This window comes from Moschus berezovskii, chromosome 4 (assembly GCF_049115385.1).
Source record: "Moschus berezovskii isolate FMDL1 chromosome 4, NW_MosBer_1.0, whole genome shotgun sequence".
NCBI classification, from domain to species: domain Eukaryota; kingdom Metazoa; phylum Chordata; class Mammalia; order Artiodactyla; family Moschidae; genus Moschus; species Moschus berezovskii.
In genome coordinates, this window is record NC_142463.1 from 26,026,161 (window position 1) to 26,042,250 (window position 16,090).

General features: G+C 39.9%; 1 protein-coding gene across 1 annotated transcript in view; it reads left to right on the forward strand.

Annotated features, from left to right (window-relative positions):
- The first annotated feature begins 8,541 nt into the window (after positions 1-8,541).
- Positions 8,542-16,090, forward strand: part of RNF11 (ring finger protein 11) — a 42,377-nt gene continuing 34,828 nt past the window's right edge. Inside the window, exon 1 of the mRNA XM_055403859.2 lies at positions 8,542-9,164. Within this exon, the coding sequence (XP_055259834.1) occupies positions 9,042-9,164 (123 nt within the window). The 5' untranslated portion in view covers positions 8,542-9,041. The remainder of the gene's footprint in view (positions 9,165-16,090) is intronic.

The following is a 16,090-nucleotide window of genomic DNA, read 5'->3' on the forward strand; positions in this document are numbered from 1 at the left end:
GGAAAATTCTGCAGGCTGTAGGGTAATTAAGCCCATGTGTCACAACCACAGACCCCACACTCTAGAACCCACAAACCACAACTATTGATGTAGCAAAACTACTGAAGCCCCAAGCTCTGGGCCCCATGAGTCACAACTATTGAACCTGAGTGCCTCAACTACTGAAGCCTGCGTACCTAGAGCCTGTGTTCTGTAATAAGAGAAGCCACTGCAATTGAGAAGCTGGTGTACTGCAATGAAGAGTAGCCCCTGCTCATGGCAACTAGAAAAAGCCCGTGTACAACAACAAAGACCCAATGCAACCAAAAATAAAATTAAATTAAAAAAAGAATGAAAGAAAACCCAATTAATAAAAATAAATTAATGTAATCCATTACATTACAATCTTAACAGTCTAAAGAAGAAAAATCACATGAACATACCAATAGATATAGAAAAACTATTTGATAAAAATCCAACACTCAAAAAAAATAAAATCCAACACTCAAAAGAAAGAAAAAAAAATCCAACACTTATACATGATAAATACTCTCAGCAAACTAGAACTAGAGTGGAAGTTTCTTGATAAGATAAAGAATACTATAAAAAACCTACAGTAGCATTTACTGAATGGGGAGATTCCAACATTGGTAAGATTTTCCACTGAGATAGGAACAAAGAAAGGATGTACCCTCTTACCACTGCTATTCAGCATTGTCCTGGAAGTCCCGGTTAACGCAGTAAGACAAGAAAAGAAAATCAAAGCTATTTAGGTTGAGAAAGAGGGAATCAAACTAACTTTGTTAATAGAAGACATGATCATCTCTACAGAAAATCCAAAAGAATCAACAGAAACAACAAAAACCCCTCCTGGAACTAATAAGTGATTATAGTAAGATTGACCCCTCCTGGAGTAACATTGGAGGATACAATGTTAATATACAACAAACAATTACTTTTCTATATAACCAGCAATGAACAAGTGGAGTTTGAAATTAAAAATGCAGTATCACTTACATTCAGTTCAGTTCAGTCCCTCAGTCGTGACCGACTCTTTGCAACACCATGAATCACAGCATATGGAAAAACCATAGCCTTGACTAGATGGACCTTGGTTAGCAAAGTAATGTCTCTGCTTTTTAATATACTATCTAGGTTGGTCATAACTTTCCTTCCAAGGAGCAAGCACTCCTTAAAATAAAATACTTCAGTTCAGTCGCTCTGTCTTGTCTGACTCTTTGTGACCCCATGAACCACAGCATGCCAGATCTCCCTGTCCATCACCAGTTCCCAGAGTTTACCCAAACTCATGCTCATTGAGTTGGTGATGCCACCTAACCATCTCATCCTCTGTCGTCCCCTTCTCCTCCTGCCCTTAATCTTTCCCAACATCAGGCTCTGTTCAAATGAGTCAGCTCTTCGCATGAGGTGGCCAAAGTAATGGAGTTTCAGCTTTAGCATCAGTCCTTCCAATGAACACCCAGGACTGATCTCCTTTAGGATGGACTGGTTGGATCTCCTTGCAGTCCAAGGGACTCTCAAGAGTCTTCTCCAACAGCACAGTTCAAAAGTATCAATTCTTCGGTGCTCAGCTTTCTTTATAGTCCAACTCTCACATCCATACATGACTAATGGAAAAACCATAGCCTTGACTAGACGGACCTTTGTTGACAAAGTAGTGTCTCTGCTTTTTAATATCCTATCAAGGTTGGTCATAACTTTCCTTCCAAGGAGTAAGCGTCTTTTAATTTCATGGCTGCAATCACCATCTGCAGTGATTTGGGAGCCCCCAAAAATGAAGTCTGCTACTGTTTCCACTGTTTCCCCATTTATTTGCCATAAAGTGACAGGACCGGATGCCATGATCTTAGTTTTCTGAATGTTGAGCTTTAAGCCAACTTTTCACTCTCCTCTTTAACTTTCACCAAGAGGCTCTTTAGTTCTTCTTCACTTTCTGCTATAAGGGTGGTGTCATCTGCATATCTGAGGTTGATATTTCTCCCGGCAATCTTGCTTCCTAAGGCCCTCTTGACTTCACATTCCAGGATGTCTGGCTCTAGGGAGTGATCACACCATTGTGATTATCTGGGTCATGATGATCTTTTTTGTATAGTTCTTCTATGTATTCTTGCCACCTCTTCTTAATATCTTCTGCATCTGTTAGGTCCATACCATTTCCATCCTTTATTGAGCCCATCTTTGCATGAAATGTTCTCTTGTTATCTAATTTTCTTGTAGAGATCTCCAGTCTTTCCCATTCTATTGTTTTCCTCTATTTCTTTGCATTGATTGCTGAGGAAGGCTTTCTTTTCTCTCCTTGCTATTCTTTGGAACTCTGCATTCAGATGGGTATATCTTTCCTTTTCTCCTTTGCTTTTAGCTTCTCTTCTTTCACAGTTATTTGCAAGGCCTCCTCAGACAGCCATTTTGCTTTTTTGCATTTCTTTTTCTTGGGGATGGTCTTGATCCTTGTCTCCTGTACAATATCACTAAGTATTTATCAAAATACTCAGATACATATCTAATAGAATATGTACAAGATCCATATGAGAAAAACTATGAAATTCTAAAATCTAAGTAAATAGAGAGATAGATATACACATTCATGGATAGGAAGACTCAACATTGTCCAGATGTCAGTTCTTCTCAAGTTGATCTGTAGAGTCAATGAATCCCAATCAAAATTCCAGCAAGTTATTTCGAGGTTATCAGCAAACTGATTCTAAAATTTTTATGAAATGGCAAAAGACCCCTTTTCTAAAAAAAAAAAAAAGGGCCAAACACCTCACCAGTTAAAATATACAGATGGCAAATAAGCACATGAAAGGAAAATTTCAGGGAAATGGGAATTAAGCAATGAGATACTACTACATGCCTATTAAAATGGCCAAAATCCAAACCCAAACACTGTCAACACCAAAAACTGGTGAGGATATGGAACAATAGGAATACTCCTACTTTGCTGGTAGTACAGCCACTTTGGAAGACAGTTTGGTAATTTCTTACAAACTGAACATACTTTTACCACACAATCCAGCAATTGCGCTTCTTGATATTAGCCAAATTACTTGAAAACAAGTTCACATAAAAACCTGCAAACATATTGTTTGAGGGAATGTAAAATAGTACAGCTACTGTGGAAAAGCAGTCTGAGTTACTCAAAAAATTAAACATAGAATTACCATATGATCCAGCAATTTCACTCTTGGTGTATAATCAAATAATTAAAATGAGGGTCTTGAAAAGATATTTGTACATCCATGTTCATAGCAGGATCATAGCAGCTAAAATGTGGAAGCAACCCAATTGTCCATCAATGAATGAATGGATAAGCAAAATGTGGCACATACATACAATGTAATATTATTCAGCTTTAAAAAGGAAGGAAATTCTACAATATGCTATACCAGGATGAACCTTGAAGACATTATGCTAAGTGAAATAACCCAGGGACAAAGTACAAATGCTGTGTGATTTACTTATATGAAATACTTACAGCGGTCAAAATCAGAGACAGAAAGTAGGATGGTGGTTGTCAGTAGCTGAGGGAAGGGGAAAAAGAAGAATTATTGTTTAATGGATAGTTTTGGTTTTACAAGATGAAAAGTGTTCTAGAGATAGATGCTGGTGATAGTTGCAAAATATTATGAACATATTTAACATTGAACTTTACACTTAAAATGGTTAAGGTGGTAAATTTTATGTTGTGTATTTTACTACAATAAAAACAATTGGGAAAAGACCCCTATACACAGATGTTTATAGTAGATTTATCCATAATTGCCAAAACATGGAAGCAACTAAAATGTCCTTCAGTGTATAAATGAATAAATAAACTGTGGGATAGCTAGAGAGTGGAATATTATTCAGTGATAAAAAGAAATCATCATGAATAGAAACAGAGGAATCTTAGTTTTCATTTAAGTGAAAGAAGCCAATGTGAAAAGACTAGATACTGTAAGATTCTAAATATATGACATTTTGAAAAAAATCAAACCATGGAGACTGCTAAGACATCAGTGGTTGCCAAAGAAGGAATGAATAGGCTGAGTACAGGAGAGTTTTAGGGCAGCAAAACTATTCTATATGATGCTATAATGGTATATACACATAATCATATATTTGTCTAAACCCATAGAATGTACAACACCATGAGTGAACCTTAACATAAACAAACATTTTATGTGATAGCTTACCAGTTTAACAAATGTTTGGGACTTCTCTGATGGTCCAGTGGTTAAGAATATGCCCACCAATGCAGGGAATGTGGGTTCAATCCCTGGTCTGGGAAGATTCACATGCTGCAGAGTAACTAAGCCCATGGTCCACACCTACTCAGCCCATGCACCTAGAGCTTGTGCTGTGTAACGAAAGAAGCCACTGTAAGGACAAGCCCGTGCACCATAACTAGAAAGACCCTATGCGCCACAACTAGAGAAAGCACACTGGCAGCAATGAAGACTCAGCACAGCCATAAATAAACAAATAAGTTGGTCTGGTTCGGGGTGTTGATAATGGGGGAGGCTATGCACGTAAGGGAGCAGGGGTATATGGTAAATCTCTGTACCTTCTGCTCAGTTTTTTGATGTGAACCTAAAACTGGTCTAAAAAAAGTATATAAAAAAAATCTGGCTCAATAGAAGATACTAGATTTTCATATCTGCTTCTGCATTAGACATCCTGAAGTCAGAGAAAACAAGAATCAGACAAAGCAGTGAAGACATATTTTATTCAGTACCTATTGCAATAGGAGACAAGAGAGTCGGTATAGAATTGGACTTCAGTTTGTATTATACAAAAAGGACAAGTGGGAATTTAATGGGCAGGTAACAGAGTGGGAGACAGTGGATGGAAAATTACAAACAGGAACATTAGGGATAAAAGGGAATTCTGGCTAAAAACATTGATAGGATTTCTGCTAAAGGCAGGCCAATGTGGTCAGATACTAAGGGAGGGGGACTCTGGCTAAACTAATTCAACTAGATTCTTGCTAAAACTGAAATAACTAGGTCAAGCACAAAGCCCAAAGTTAGAGCCTTGAGGGCTTAGAGGAGCCTGACGAGAGTTGGGTCTAGAAGAGTCTTTGTCACTTCAATAGTGTTGGTTACTTTTTCTATTTAAAATTGTTTTGTGATTAGATCACCCTTTCTGGTATACAAGACACTTCCTAAGTGTTCCCTTCTAAAACTAGATTAGGAAGAAAGATCATTGAATAGCTACTTCCTTACAAAAGTACACATGGATGCTAAAGGCATTGAAGATAAGTCTTCTCCCATTCTCTTGTTTTTATACACTGAGAAAAGACTATCAGAACGAAAAATGACGTAGTTCCCTCTCCCAACCTAATAGAGGCAACTGGTATATAATTTAAATACTGGCTTTACCTCCTGAGTAGCCATGTGAAGCCATATTTCTATTCCTGTAAAACAGGAATGTTAACATCAACCTTTCAAGACTCAGGCTAATAAATGGAAGTTATGAATTCATTCATTCTTACATATATATTAAGATATACACACATCTATGTATATACATAGAAATTATGTTTACTATTCACATAAATAGATATATATAATATAGTAATGGATCCCATTTATTTTTTATTGTTACATATATTCCAACTAAATGAAATCAAGGGCAGCTATGTGAAGAAAGTAGCATCTAAGGACGGTCTTAAAAGATAGTTGGATTTCAACAAAAGGGAACAGCATGGCAAGGGATCAGAAGTGGAAAAGCATAGTGAAAACTGAGGGCATGGTAAGTATTGTGATGTGGCTGGAGTATAGGATGCCCGATTGGAGTCAAGAGTCATGTAGGTGGGATGGGGAAGGAGGTGGGAGGGAGTTTCAAGAGGGAGGCGAGTTATATATACCTATGGCTGATTCATGTTGATGTTTGGCAGAAACCAACAATTCTGTAAAGCAATTATCCTTGAATTAAAAAATAAATTTAAAATAAAAAAAGTCATATCAGAGATCAGGATGAGACCAAATGGTTCAAGGCCTTAATGTCATGCTAAATTTCTGAACCACAAGTCTATGAATGCTCTCTGATCACATTTTTCATGGCAGTAGTGTGGAGAATGTATTGATGGTGCAGAGGCAAGGTCTTCATTAAGAAGTTCTCAACAGTTCAGATGGGACCAGGAAAATGGCAATAAGAGAAAAGAGGAAAATACCTGAAAAATTTCCTTCCAAATGATCCAATAATTTTATTTGTCCAAGCCAGAGAATTAAGCAATGATTCTTGGGGATGTGTGAAAGATTCTGATAACAAACATGGCATTACAGATACACCTATTCAGGTGGGAGCCATTAACAGGAAGAAAGGCAAGTCTTGGAAAAGAGGGAAAGTAGCAAAAGGGTTACATTTAACATGTCATATAAGTGTATTCAAATAAAATATGTGATTTTACAGAACAGGGACTTCAAAGTTACAGCACTTGCTGCTGCTGCTGCCGCTGCTGCTAAGTCACTTCAGTCGTGTCCGACTCTGTGCGACCCCATAGACGGCAGCCAATTAGGCTCCCCTGTCCCTGGGATTCTCCAGGCAGGAACACTGGAGTGGGTTGCCATTTCCTTCTCCAGCACTTAGGACATGCCATTTAACACAGTTCTACTTCCAAGAATCCTTTCTGATCCTCATCCAGTGCTCTAATTTCTCCCTCCTGTGCCCTCTAGATGGAGAAGGCAATGGCAGCCCACTCCAGTACTCTTGCCTGGAAAATCCCATGGACGGACGAGCCTGGTAGGCTGCAGACCCTACCAGGGTCTCGAAGAGTCAGACAGGACTGAGTGACTTCACTTTTCACTTTCATGCATTGGAGAAGGAAATGGCAACCCACTCCAGTGTTCTTGCCTGGAGAATCCCAGGGACGGCGGAGCCTGGTGGGCTGCAGTCTATGGGGTCGCACAGAGTTGGACACGACTGACGCGACTTAGCAGCAGCAGCAGTGCCCTCTAGAAACCTGTTGTGGAGGTGGCAGAAGACCTCACTGTTTACATATCTTCCTAGCTGGATTCTGGGCTCCATCAAGAATAAGCCAGATTTCCTTAGTGCCTAATACAGAGTCTAGTGGGAAAAAAAAATTAGTAAATGAAGAATGAAAAAAAGACAGTCAAGACCCCCTTTTCCTCTCGTTGAATGAATGAATATTAGAACATTCTCATCTTCCTTATTTCCCCTTTACATACATTGCCTCTTGAGTTCTTTGTTATTTCAGTTAAGAATGCCTATTCTGCCTCAGGCAATGTGCCAGGCCTCGCACAGAGGAGGGGCAGATTCAGCTTGATCTGGCTGTGACAAAGACTCACAGGGACTCAGGACTGAGTGCTCAGGGATTGAGAGCACAGAGGAGGTAACTAACCCAGACAGGAGGGTTAGAGGACAAGCTTCCCAGTGGAATCAAAGTTGAGTCCAGGAAGGACAAGTGGGGATATAGTTTGATGGAAGGTATAAGGTCAGGAGTGGGGAGAAGTGAGTTTATGTCAGAGAAACATTATGGGTAAAGGCCTCAGCCAGAGGGAATCGTCTTCTAGATAACTGAAAACTATATAGACATCCTAGAGTTTAGAATATGTGAGGGAACAAGGCCACAAATGAGACTAGGGAGGTAGCCAGATTTGTAAACCATTTAAGAATTAATACTTCAGTCATAACAGTATTAGGAAGTTTTTAATGAATGTTTTAAAAGGCTTAAATTCCTCTTACAGGAATGACATGATCAGATTTACATTTAAAAGAGATAACTGTACAAATAGTAAATTGAATGGGGGCAATGGTGAACGCAGGGGAAATAGTTCAAAGTATTACAGCGGAGAAATGACGGTAGCTTGTTCATTGGAAGGACTGATGCTGAAGCTGAAACTCCAATACTTTGGCCACCTCACGCGAAGAATTGAATCACTAGAAAAGACTCTGATGCTGGGAGGGATTGGGGGCGGGAGGAGACGGGGACGACAGAGAATGAGATGGCTGGATGGCATCACCGACTCGATGGACATGAGTTTGAGTGAACTCCGGGAGTTGGTGATGGACAGGGAGGCCTGGCGTGCTGGGATTCATGGAGTCGCAAAGAGTCGGACACGACTGAGCGACTGAACTGAACTGTACTATGGTGGTGAGAATAGAAATAAATAGAATAATCGGTAGAAGAATTCTTCTGACTGTGATGTAGGAGGATTGGAAAGTGATTGGGGAGGTAGTGAGTTTGGACTTTATTCTGAAGGGATAGACCCTTTAACATTTTAAATATGGGAATGATCCATTCAGATATGGGTTTAAAAATAGATTACTTGGCAGAAGGTGGCGAGAAGACTGTCAAAACAACGCACAGGTAAGTGCTGAGACAAGCGAAGAGGGAGCAATTCTCGTGGGGAGGAACCGAAGACCAAAGAGGTATCGGAATCGCGTCCCAGGCTGTCAGAGAAGCAGAGACTGACGCAGCCCCAGAAACAGCTGCTGGGGACGGGGGAGGGGCGGGGGGTGGCAGAGGAGCCGGGCGCGCAGCCGGAGCTACCCACGCCTCCCAGCGCCGGGGGCGGGACCAGGGCACGCACGGCGGCGTGACGCAGGGCCGCAGCTGGCCTCGTTCTGGCCGCCGCCGCCGCTGCGAAGCGGAGTAGAATGAGGCCCGCGGCTGCGGCTCCGGCGTCTGCGGGGCCAGCAGCAGCAGCTGAGGCAGCAGCTGAGGGAGCCGCGGCGGCTGCGCCCCCACCTCCTGACCTGGATTAGGCCCAGCAGCTCCGTGGCCGCCGCCGCCCCGCGGGGGGGCGGGGTGGGGAAGTGCTTCGTCTCCCCGCCCGCCCCCCCCACACTGCCGCCGCCTCAGAGGAGGCAACCTCCGCGACCCCGGGAAACCCGCGGCCCAGCCTTAAGCCCCCAGCCCCAGGGACTGGCATGAGCTGCCCTTCGGCGGCGCCGGGGGCCGGGGGAGCCGCTGCCGCCTGAACCCCGGCCTGCCGCCCGACCCCACCTCGCTGACCGAGGCTGACCGCGGAGCGTGCGAACGACCCCGTCACTGCTTTCTTCCTCCCCCAGATCAAACACCCCAGCCCCAGAAGATGGGGAACTGCCTCAAGTCCCCCACTTCGGATGACATCTCCCTGCTTCACGAGTCTCAGTCCGACCGGGCCAGCTTTGGCGAGGGGACGGAGCCGGATCAGGAGCCGCCGCCGCCATATCAGGTAGGGGAGGGTGTGTGTTGGGGAAGGGGGTGCGAGTAGTAGAGGCGGCTCTGGCGGAGATTGTGGGGGATTCGGGGCTGTCTGTCACTGTCCCTGGCCTCGGCAATACCTGTCCTGAGAGGCACTGACCCCCTTCGGGCTGGGTTTAAGTGTGGTTGCTCCCATCGTCAGTATAGGGGGAACCTTTCACCTCCCTTCGAGCAGTGTGGAGATGGTACTTCTGTCCTTGAGTTCTGGGATTCGAGTGTGTGATTATATCCCCTTGACCAGTGACTGGTGGCTAGATTGTGGAGTTCGGAAGTGTTTTCTTGCGTTTATATGTGAATTGTGAGGTTCGAAGATGATTTCCTCATCACCGGCTGGATTATGGGTTCTGGATAAGTGGTTAACCTCCCCCCGCCCCCCCACCCCCGCCACACATACACCCCATTTATACTTTAAGGTGTGATCCTCCTATCCTCCCTCTCGTCTGTCTGTATTCATTGAATTTAGTGGGCGTTCATTTCTTCCTGTGCTTGGGAGATTTTCAAGTAGTGATTTTGGTTCCAGCAACATGGAGTTGCTTCTTCACATATATATGTATACATATATATGTGTGTGTGTGTGTTTATATTAATTGTAGGACACAGCTTACCGACTGAACAGCAACAACAATATTAATTCTGAACCCCTCCTCTTTTGGCTCCACCCCTGTGACACACCTTTTAAACGCGCTGATTTAAGAGAACTTGATTGTCTTGAACTTTGGAAACCTTTAAACCTTACTTGAGAAATACTTCTGTTACTCATGGTTCTCCCTATGTATCAAAGACTTGTTTTCTAAATAGCTTCACTGCTTTTTGTACAGCAATCAGCAGCTCCAGATGTCTTTACACAATTTGTAAAGAGGTGAAGACCTCTTTAGAAAACTCAAAATAGATATGTAGATGTTATAATCCATAAATATGTGTAAACCTTTCCTCTACTTTTTCAAGGTATTGATTAAAAACTTTACCAGAAGGACTTGGATAGTTAAGTGGCTTAATTTTTTTTCCTGATTGGGGTTTAATTTTCTAACTGGGCAGTCTCCTTTGTTGTTTCATGTGGTGACATCATTATCTAGTGTTTCCTATGGAAATCAGTGTCTCACCACACCAGAAAAACCTGATCACAAACGCTGGTTTTCTGAATGAAACCCGTCAGGGGCCTTTCATATATGCTGGTAAAGTCCAGTCTTTTCATGTGGCATACTGAAGACTCCATGATTTATCCCTCACATTCATATTCCAGGCCTGTCAAACACAACAGCTTATTCACACCTCTCTGCCTTAGCTCCGGCTGCTCTCTCTGGAACCCTTCCCCCAAGGTCAGCAGGTGAGCGTGTAATCCTCTTTGAGGACTCAGCTGAGCTGTATCTGAAGTTCCTAAATTCCCCTCCCTCTCTCCCTGAATCCATCACTCCCTTCTTTGTGTCCCCCGTGAAGGAAATGTCGCATTTTCAAAAGCAATACGTATAACACTTATATGTTGTCCTTGTTAAGTTAGATGTGTGTCTCATTCTTGAGGCAGTGTAAGCTGAATGCAGGTAGGAACTCTGTTTCCTGTTGTATCCACAACATCTGGCTTCATAGTAGTTGCTCAGTAACTGGAATAAGGGAAAACTCTAAGCCCTTGAGAACAGGGACTACCCCCAGTGCTTAGTGCAGTTTCTGGCACATAAACACTTAAATGTTGAGTGAATTAGTGAATTTGAATGGAGTATTGTTATGTAAGTTTACACACCCATTTCTTCCAAAGAATTGTCACAGGAGAAGTCTCTTTAGAAATCCAAGCCAAATCTAAGTGCTTTCCTGAGTCTTTGAAGCAAGGAAATTGCTTCACTCTTACTTTCCTTCAAATTTCACTCTTGATTTCCTTCATAAATGTTATAGGACAGTGTGATTATTTCCATTTCATGAAAAAAATTTTTCAGAGGTATGAGTTTTTATTTCAAAATCTCCTATATTCCTTAGTCCTCTTCTAAGCAAGTAAAATACCTTCAACTTGTTGTGCTCTTTCTCTTAAATACATATATATCTTATACATTGTTAAGAATAACTTCTTTAGAATTTATGGAGATTGTATTCAATATTTGCCTTTTCCAGGAGGATAAGATAATAAAGAGAGTTTTATTTTGGTATCTTGTAGGAACATTTTTTTGAAACATGTTATTTGTGACAATGGGAGTTTTTCATGATTGCCCTTTCCTGAAATGAACAACCCAGATACTGATAGGCAACTTTGGTATCAATTTGAAGAAAGTAATTTCTTTAAAGATAGAAGTATAAAAAGAGAAACTTGTGTAGAAATTTGTCTTACCTGAAGGAACTGAAATGTTTTAGTAATGGAAAATGTGTTAGGAATGTAAAATTCAGATCGTCTGAGAAACACCAATCCAAGATAAATAATTTATACTTTTAATGAACAGAAGTAACTTATTTTTTCTTCAAAAATAGTGTATAATTGACAGCTATAGAAATGCTGGCTTATTTCTTTAAAGAATAATTTCAGCTACAAAAGGATATTTTAAAAATTCAGAGAATAACTGATTGTAAAGGAACACATTTGGTATTCTGCAGTGAGTAGTTAAAAGATGTGTGTACATGTATATGCCAAGAGCTCTATAATAAACTTCAATAAGATCCAGTTATTTCCTATTAGCAGGATCTGAGATTTGTTTTATCTGTTTATGCTTGAAAGTATGCATAAATAAACTGTGGTCAAGTTTATGGAAAATACGTATTTCTCTCCTGGGTTTCTTTTGTAGCCTCCTCACTGGTCTCCATGCTTTCACCCTTGCTCTCCCTTTAATCTGTGTTTTAATCTATCATCCAGATTGTTTGTATTAAAACAGATCATGACACTCTACCAAACTTGCTGTGAATCCTCATTTCATTCAAAGTAAAATCCAGATTCCTTAGAGTCCCATAAACCTTACATGATCTGTACTCTCTGCCCGCATACATAGCTCTCTTTATACCTACTACTACTCTACCCTTTGGTGGCTTCTCTTTAACCTCTCTCCCCTCTTTGTTCTAGGATACACCAGAACCTTTGCCCTGCTTGATTCTGTGCCTTGAGTACTTTTTCCCCAGGTATCATCATGGCTGACTCCCTTCCCTTCAAGTTTTTACTCAAATTGTGACACCTTCTTAAATCCTATCTGACCACCGTATTTAAAATTGCACTTACCTTAGCACTCTGCTAAGCTTACCCTGTTCTGTTATTTTCCCATAGCGCTAATCATTTTCTAACATTATTTATTATTACCTGTTTCTCCCGCTGGTGGTAAACTCCATGAAGAAAAAGGAGCTTTTTAAAAATTGTGGTCTCCCAAGTGCCTCGAATAGTGCTGGGACATAATAGGCACTCAGTTACTGGTTGAAGACTGGATTTCCTTTAAATGAATTAATATATTTATTTTGAGGCAAGTGCAGTTGAATGTCTTATAAAAATTATGCATGTTCCTAGTGCCTTTTTCCTTTATTGTGGATCATTTTTAAGAAATCAATCCTAAAAATCTAGTCCCAATAATACTAAATATAGTAATTGGTTTAAAATAATCATTGATAAAATAGTGTAATTTTTTCAACCCTTTGTAATCTTAACAAAATGTTTATTTTATGAGAAAGAACGTGAATCTTGTCCTTAAAGAAATCTGAGATAAGAGGTTAGAGCTTTTCTTGAATTAGAAGATAAAAAACAAGAAATTTGACATACCATCTACTTTTTAAGGAAGGAATTTTTAAAAAGAATACAAAGGAAATCTACCCATCACGGACACTCTTAGAAGGGTTGTTAGGGGGAAGATAAGTCATGAAAGGCTGAGGAAAGGGCCAGGTAAAATAGCCCAGCCTTGGAAGGTGTAAGTGAACTAATTGAAAAACCACTAGTCACTCTAAGACCCCCATTCCTCGTAGGTTAATTCACTCTGTTGAAAAGTTAATATTCAGTGACTGCAAAAAAGCTCTTTACAGTATTCAGTATTTTTATCTGAATAGGTATATATTTGCAGAAAGTGGTATCTCTCAGTTTTGCAGCAGTTGTATGTTCAGTAGTTTGAGATTTACTGATCTCTTACTTCTGCCCTGCACTTTGTTATTAATACATTTGATATTTTGAAATCAGAAGAAAAATTATAATACAGCACTGAGTGCAATTGTAGCTCTGGTTTTGGAGTCAGATGGGTCTGAGTACATATCCTGGTTGTTACTTATATGTAGAATATGAAGAGGGTTTATCAGATTATGTTGTCTTGAGGAACTTCTTTCACAAATAACAAAACATAACATTTTGGATATTTCAGACTGAAAGTTCTATTTTTAAGGCGTGGTCTCTCCTTTAGAACTCTCTCATTTAAAAATCTAGACTAAGAAAATACTTATTTTTAAGCTTTCAAACCTGTAATAAATAATACCTTCTTTTTTTGATATCTTTATGAAGTTAAGTTCAGGTAATTGAGGTTTTGAGGGGTTTTTCTGTATTATTATTATTTTTTTAAATGTACTAGTGTTTTGTTTACCATTTTGCTGAAAATTACCTTTAGCTCACATTTCTTATTCTTAATAAATTGTTTAACATATCTTACTCTTTTTAATCGAATTGTTTGTGAGATTTTATCCCTCCCCTCTTAAAGTTCTACCTTTTCATTGAGGTGCAGATCAACTCCAAACTCTTTAATAAAGCTTCGACTTTTATTTTTCCCTCCCTTGATTTCTTCAAGTACAGTACTTTTTCCTGTGTGATATTTATATGGAAATCATATATTACCTTATTAATTAGTTCTTGATGCTTTAACATTTATTATTTTTCCAGATCACAATTTTCTTAAAAGTGAGAATGATGTGTTCAGATTTTAAAAGTTTCTCAGTAAAGTGGAATGGCACCTTACACATTATAGACCTAGAACTCTGCCTTCTCCCTCTTACACCATCACCACTGTAACTGAGGTCTTCATGACCTCTCACAGTTTACTGTTTAATGTCTGCTCTTCTCCCTATTTATTTCATCCCTTGTTTTTCAGTAGATTCTGTCCAAATCAGATTCCCTTACCTCTTAATCCTTAATAATTCTTCATGACTCATCATTGAAGACCTGTCTTAGCATTCAGAGTTATAATCTGACTTCTTTTATACTTTCCCAGCTTTTTGTAGTCTCATATGGAATTACAGGTGGCACAGTGGCAAAGAAACTGCCTGCCAATGCAGGAGATGCAAGAGATGAGGGTTCAATCCCTGGGTCGGGAAGATTGCCTGGAAAAGGAAATGGTGACCCACTACAGTTGTGGTTTTTTTGTTTTTTTTGGAAAGGAAAGTTTGTTTTATTTCAGATGCTGGTATCTGGGGAGGCAGGGTGGCAGACATCTGTCCAAAGGCCAACTGCCCCCCCCCCGCCCCCCCACACACACTCTCTAGTCTCTTGCTGGAAAATTCTATGGACAGAGGAGTCTGGTGGGCTACAGTCCATGGAGTCTTCAAAGAGTCAGACACAACTGAGCGACTGAACACACACATATGCACATAAAATCTGTACTGTAGTCAGACTGACATTTGCTAGTTAATCTTTTGGGTTGGTCAAAAAGTTCGTTCGGGTTTTTGAATGATGTTACACAGAAATGCGAGTGAACTTTTTGGCCAACCCAGTATATATGTATGCCTTCTGGTTCCCAGCCTCTGCCTTTGCTCATTGCCCAGAATACCCCTCTTAATCATTCCCAGTGTAAACTTTAGTTTGCAGTGTCCAGCTCAAATGTTAGGAGTCCTTTTCTGATCTCCCCCAACATGAATAGCTTCTTAATCTGAACTCACTTAGCACTTGTTTACCTTTCTTAGGACACTTTACCTTTCCTATTTGATTTTAACTTTATAACAATGTTACATCTCCCCTACCAGAATCCAAGTCTGATGATTCATCTTTGCATTGCTAGAACTATTTTCACATAGCAGACACTCAATTGAATCAACGTGAAAATCAGTTACTGTGTTTTTCTGTAAGTGTGAAGTTTTATGGTTGTTGACTTCTGTGTAAATTGTTCCCAGAATCCTGTGCTTTAGTGTTTGACTTTCGTACTTTAGCGGGTTCTGCTATTTTTCTCTCCCATGTTAACTATTTTATCTGACTATATTCAGTTTTGTCCCATCACTTCTAATTTCTAAAGTGCATAAGCTTTGGGAAAGTTAATCTCTTTACATTTTTTTTTCATTTGAGTTTGGTCTGTGTTCAGCTTGCCTCATCTTTCTTTTTTTTAAATAAACAATTTATTTGTAACCGTTGTTGCAGGAATTTTGTCTGTGCATGATCTCCCACTCTGGATGTCCTTTAATTAAGGCTGATTCTTTGCCATTAAGAATGTATGAGCACCTTTAAGATTAGGACAGTTTGTGTTAGAGTTTAATTCTAGGACTAATTATAGGGTAACTTGAGAAGATAGGGGTAATGAGTACTTGGTACAGAAGATCTGAGAACTTTCTTAAAATATTTTTTAGTTAGTACTTCCTGGTATATATTTTTGTAAAATTTTGATCTTTTAAAAAATCTTAATAAAGATATAATTTTTTTTTAATGATCTTAATTTTACTTGGTTCCTTCTACATAGTATAAGTGTCACAGACTGGCTACTCTAGGTTCTCCCTGACTTTTTTCTTCAACTTAACTTCTTACTTACTTCACCTTACTTTTTACTTACTTTTACTTCACCACTTACTTACTTACTTACTTTTACTTCACCACTACTTTTTGTCTTCACTGTCTCAGCCAACTTCAGAACTTGTAGAAATGAGGAAGGGAGAGGAAAGTGGATGATGTAAATAAATACAATTTAAATTAAATGTTATATTTCTTTGTCATCTTGCCCCAAGCCATTTCTGAATATGATTATCTTCTATGTATTACCTTTCTTCAAGCAGAGT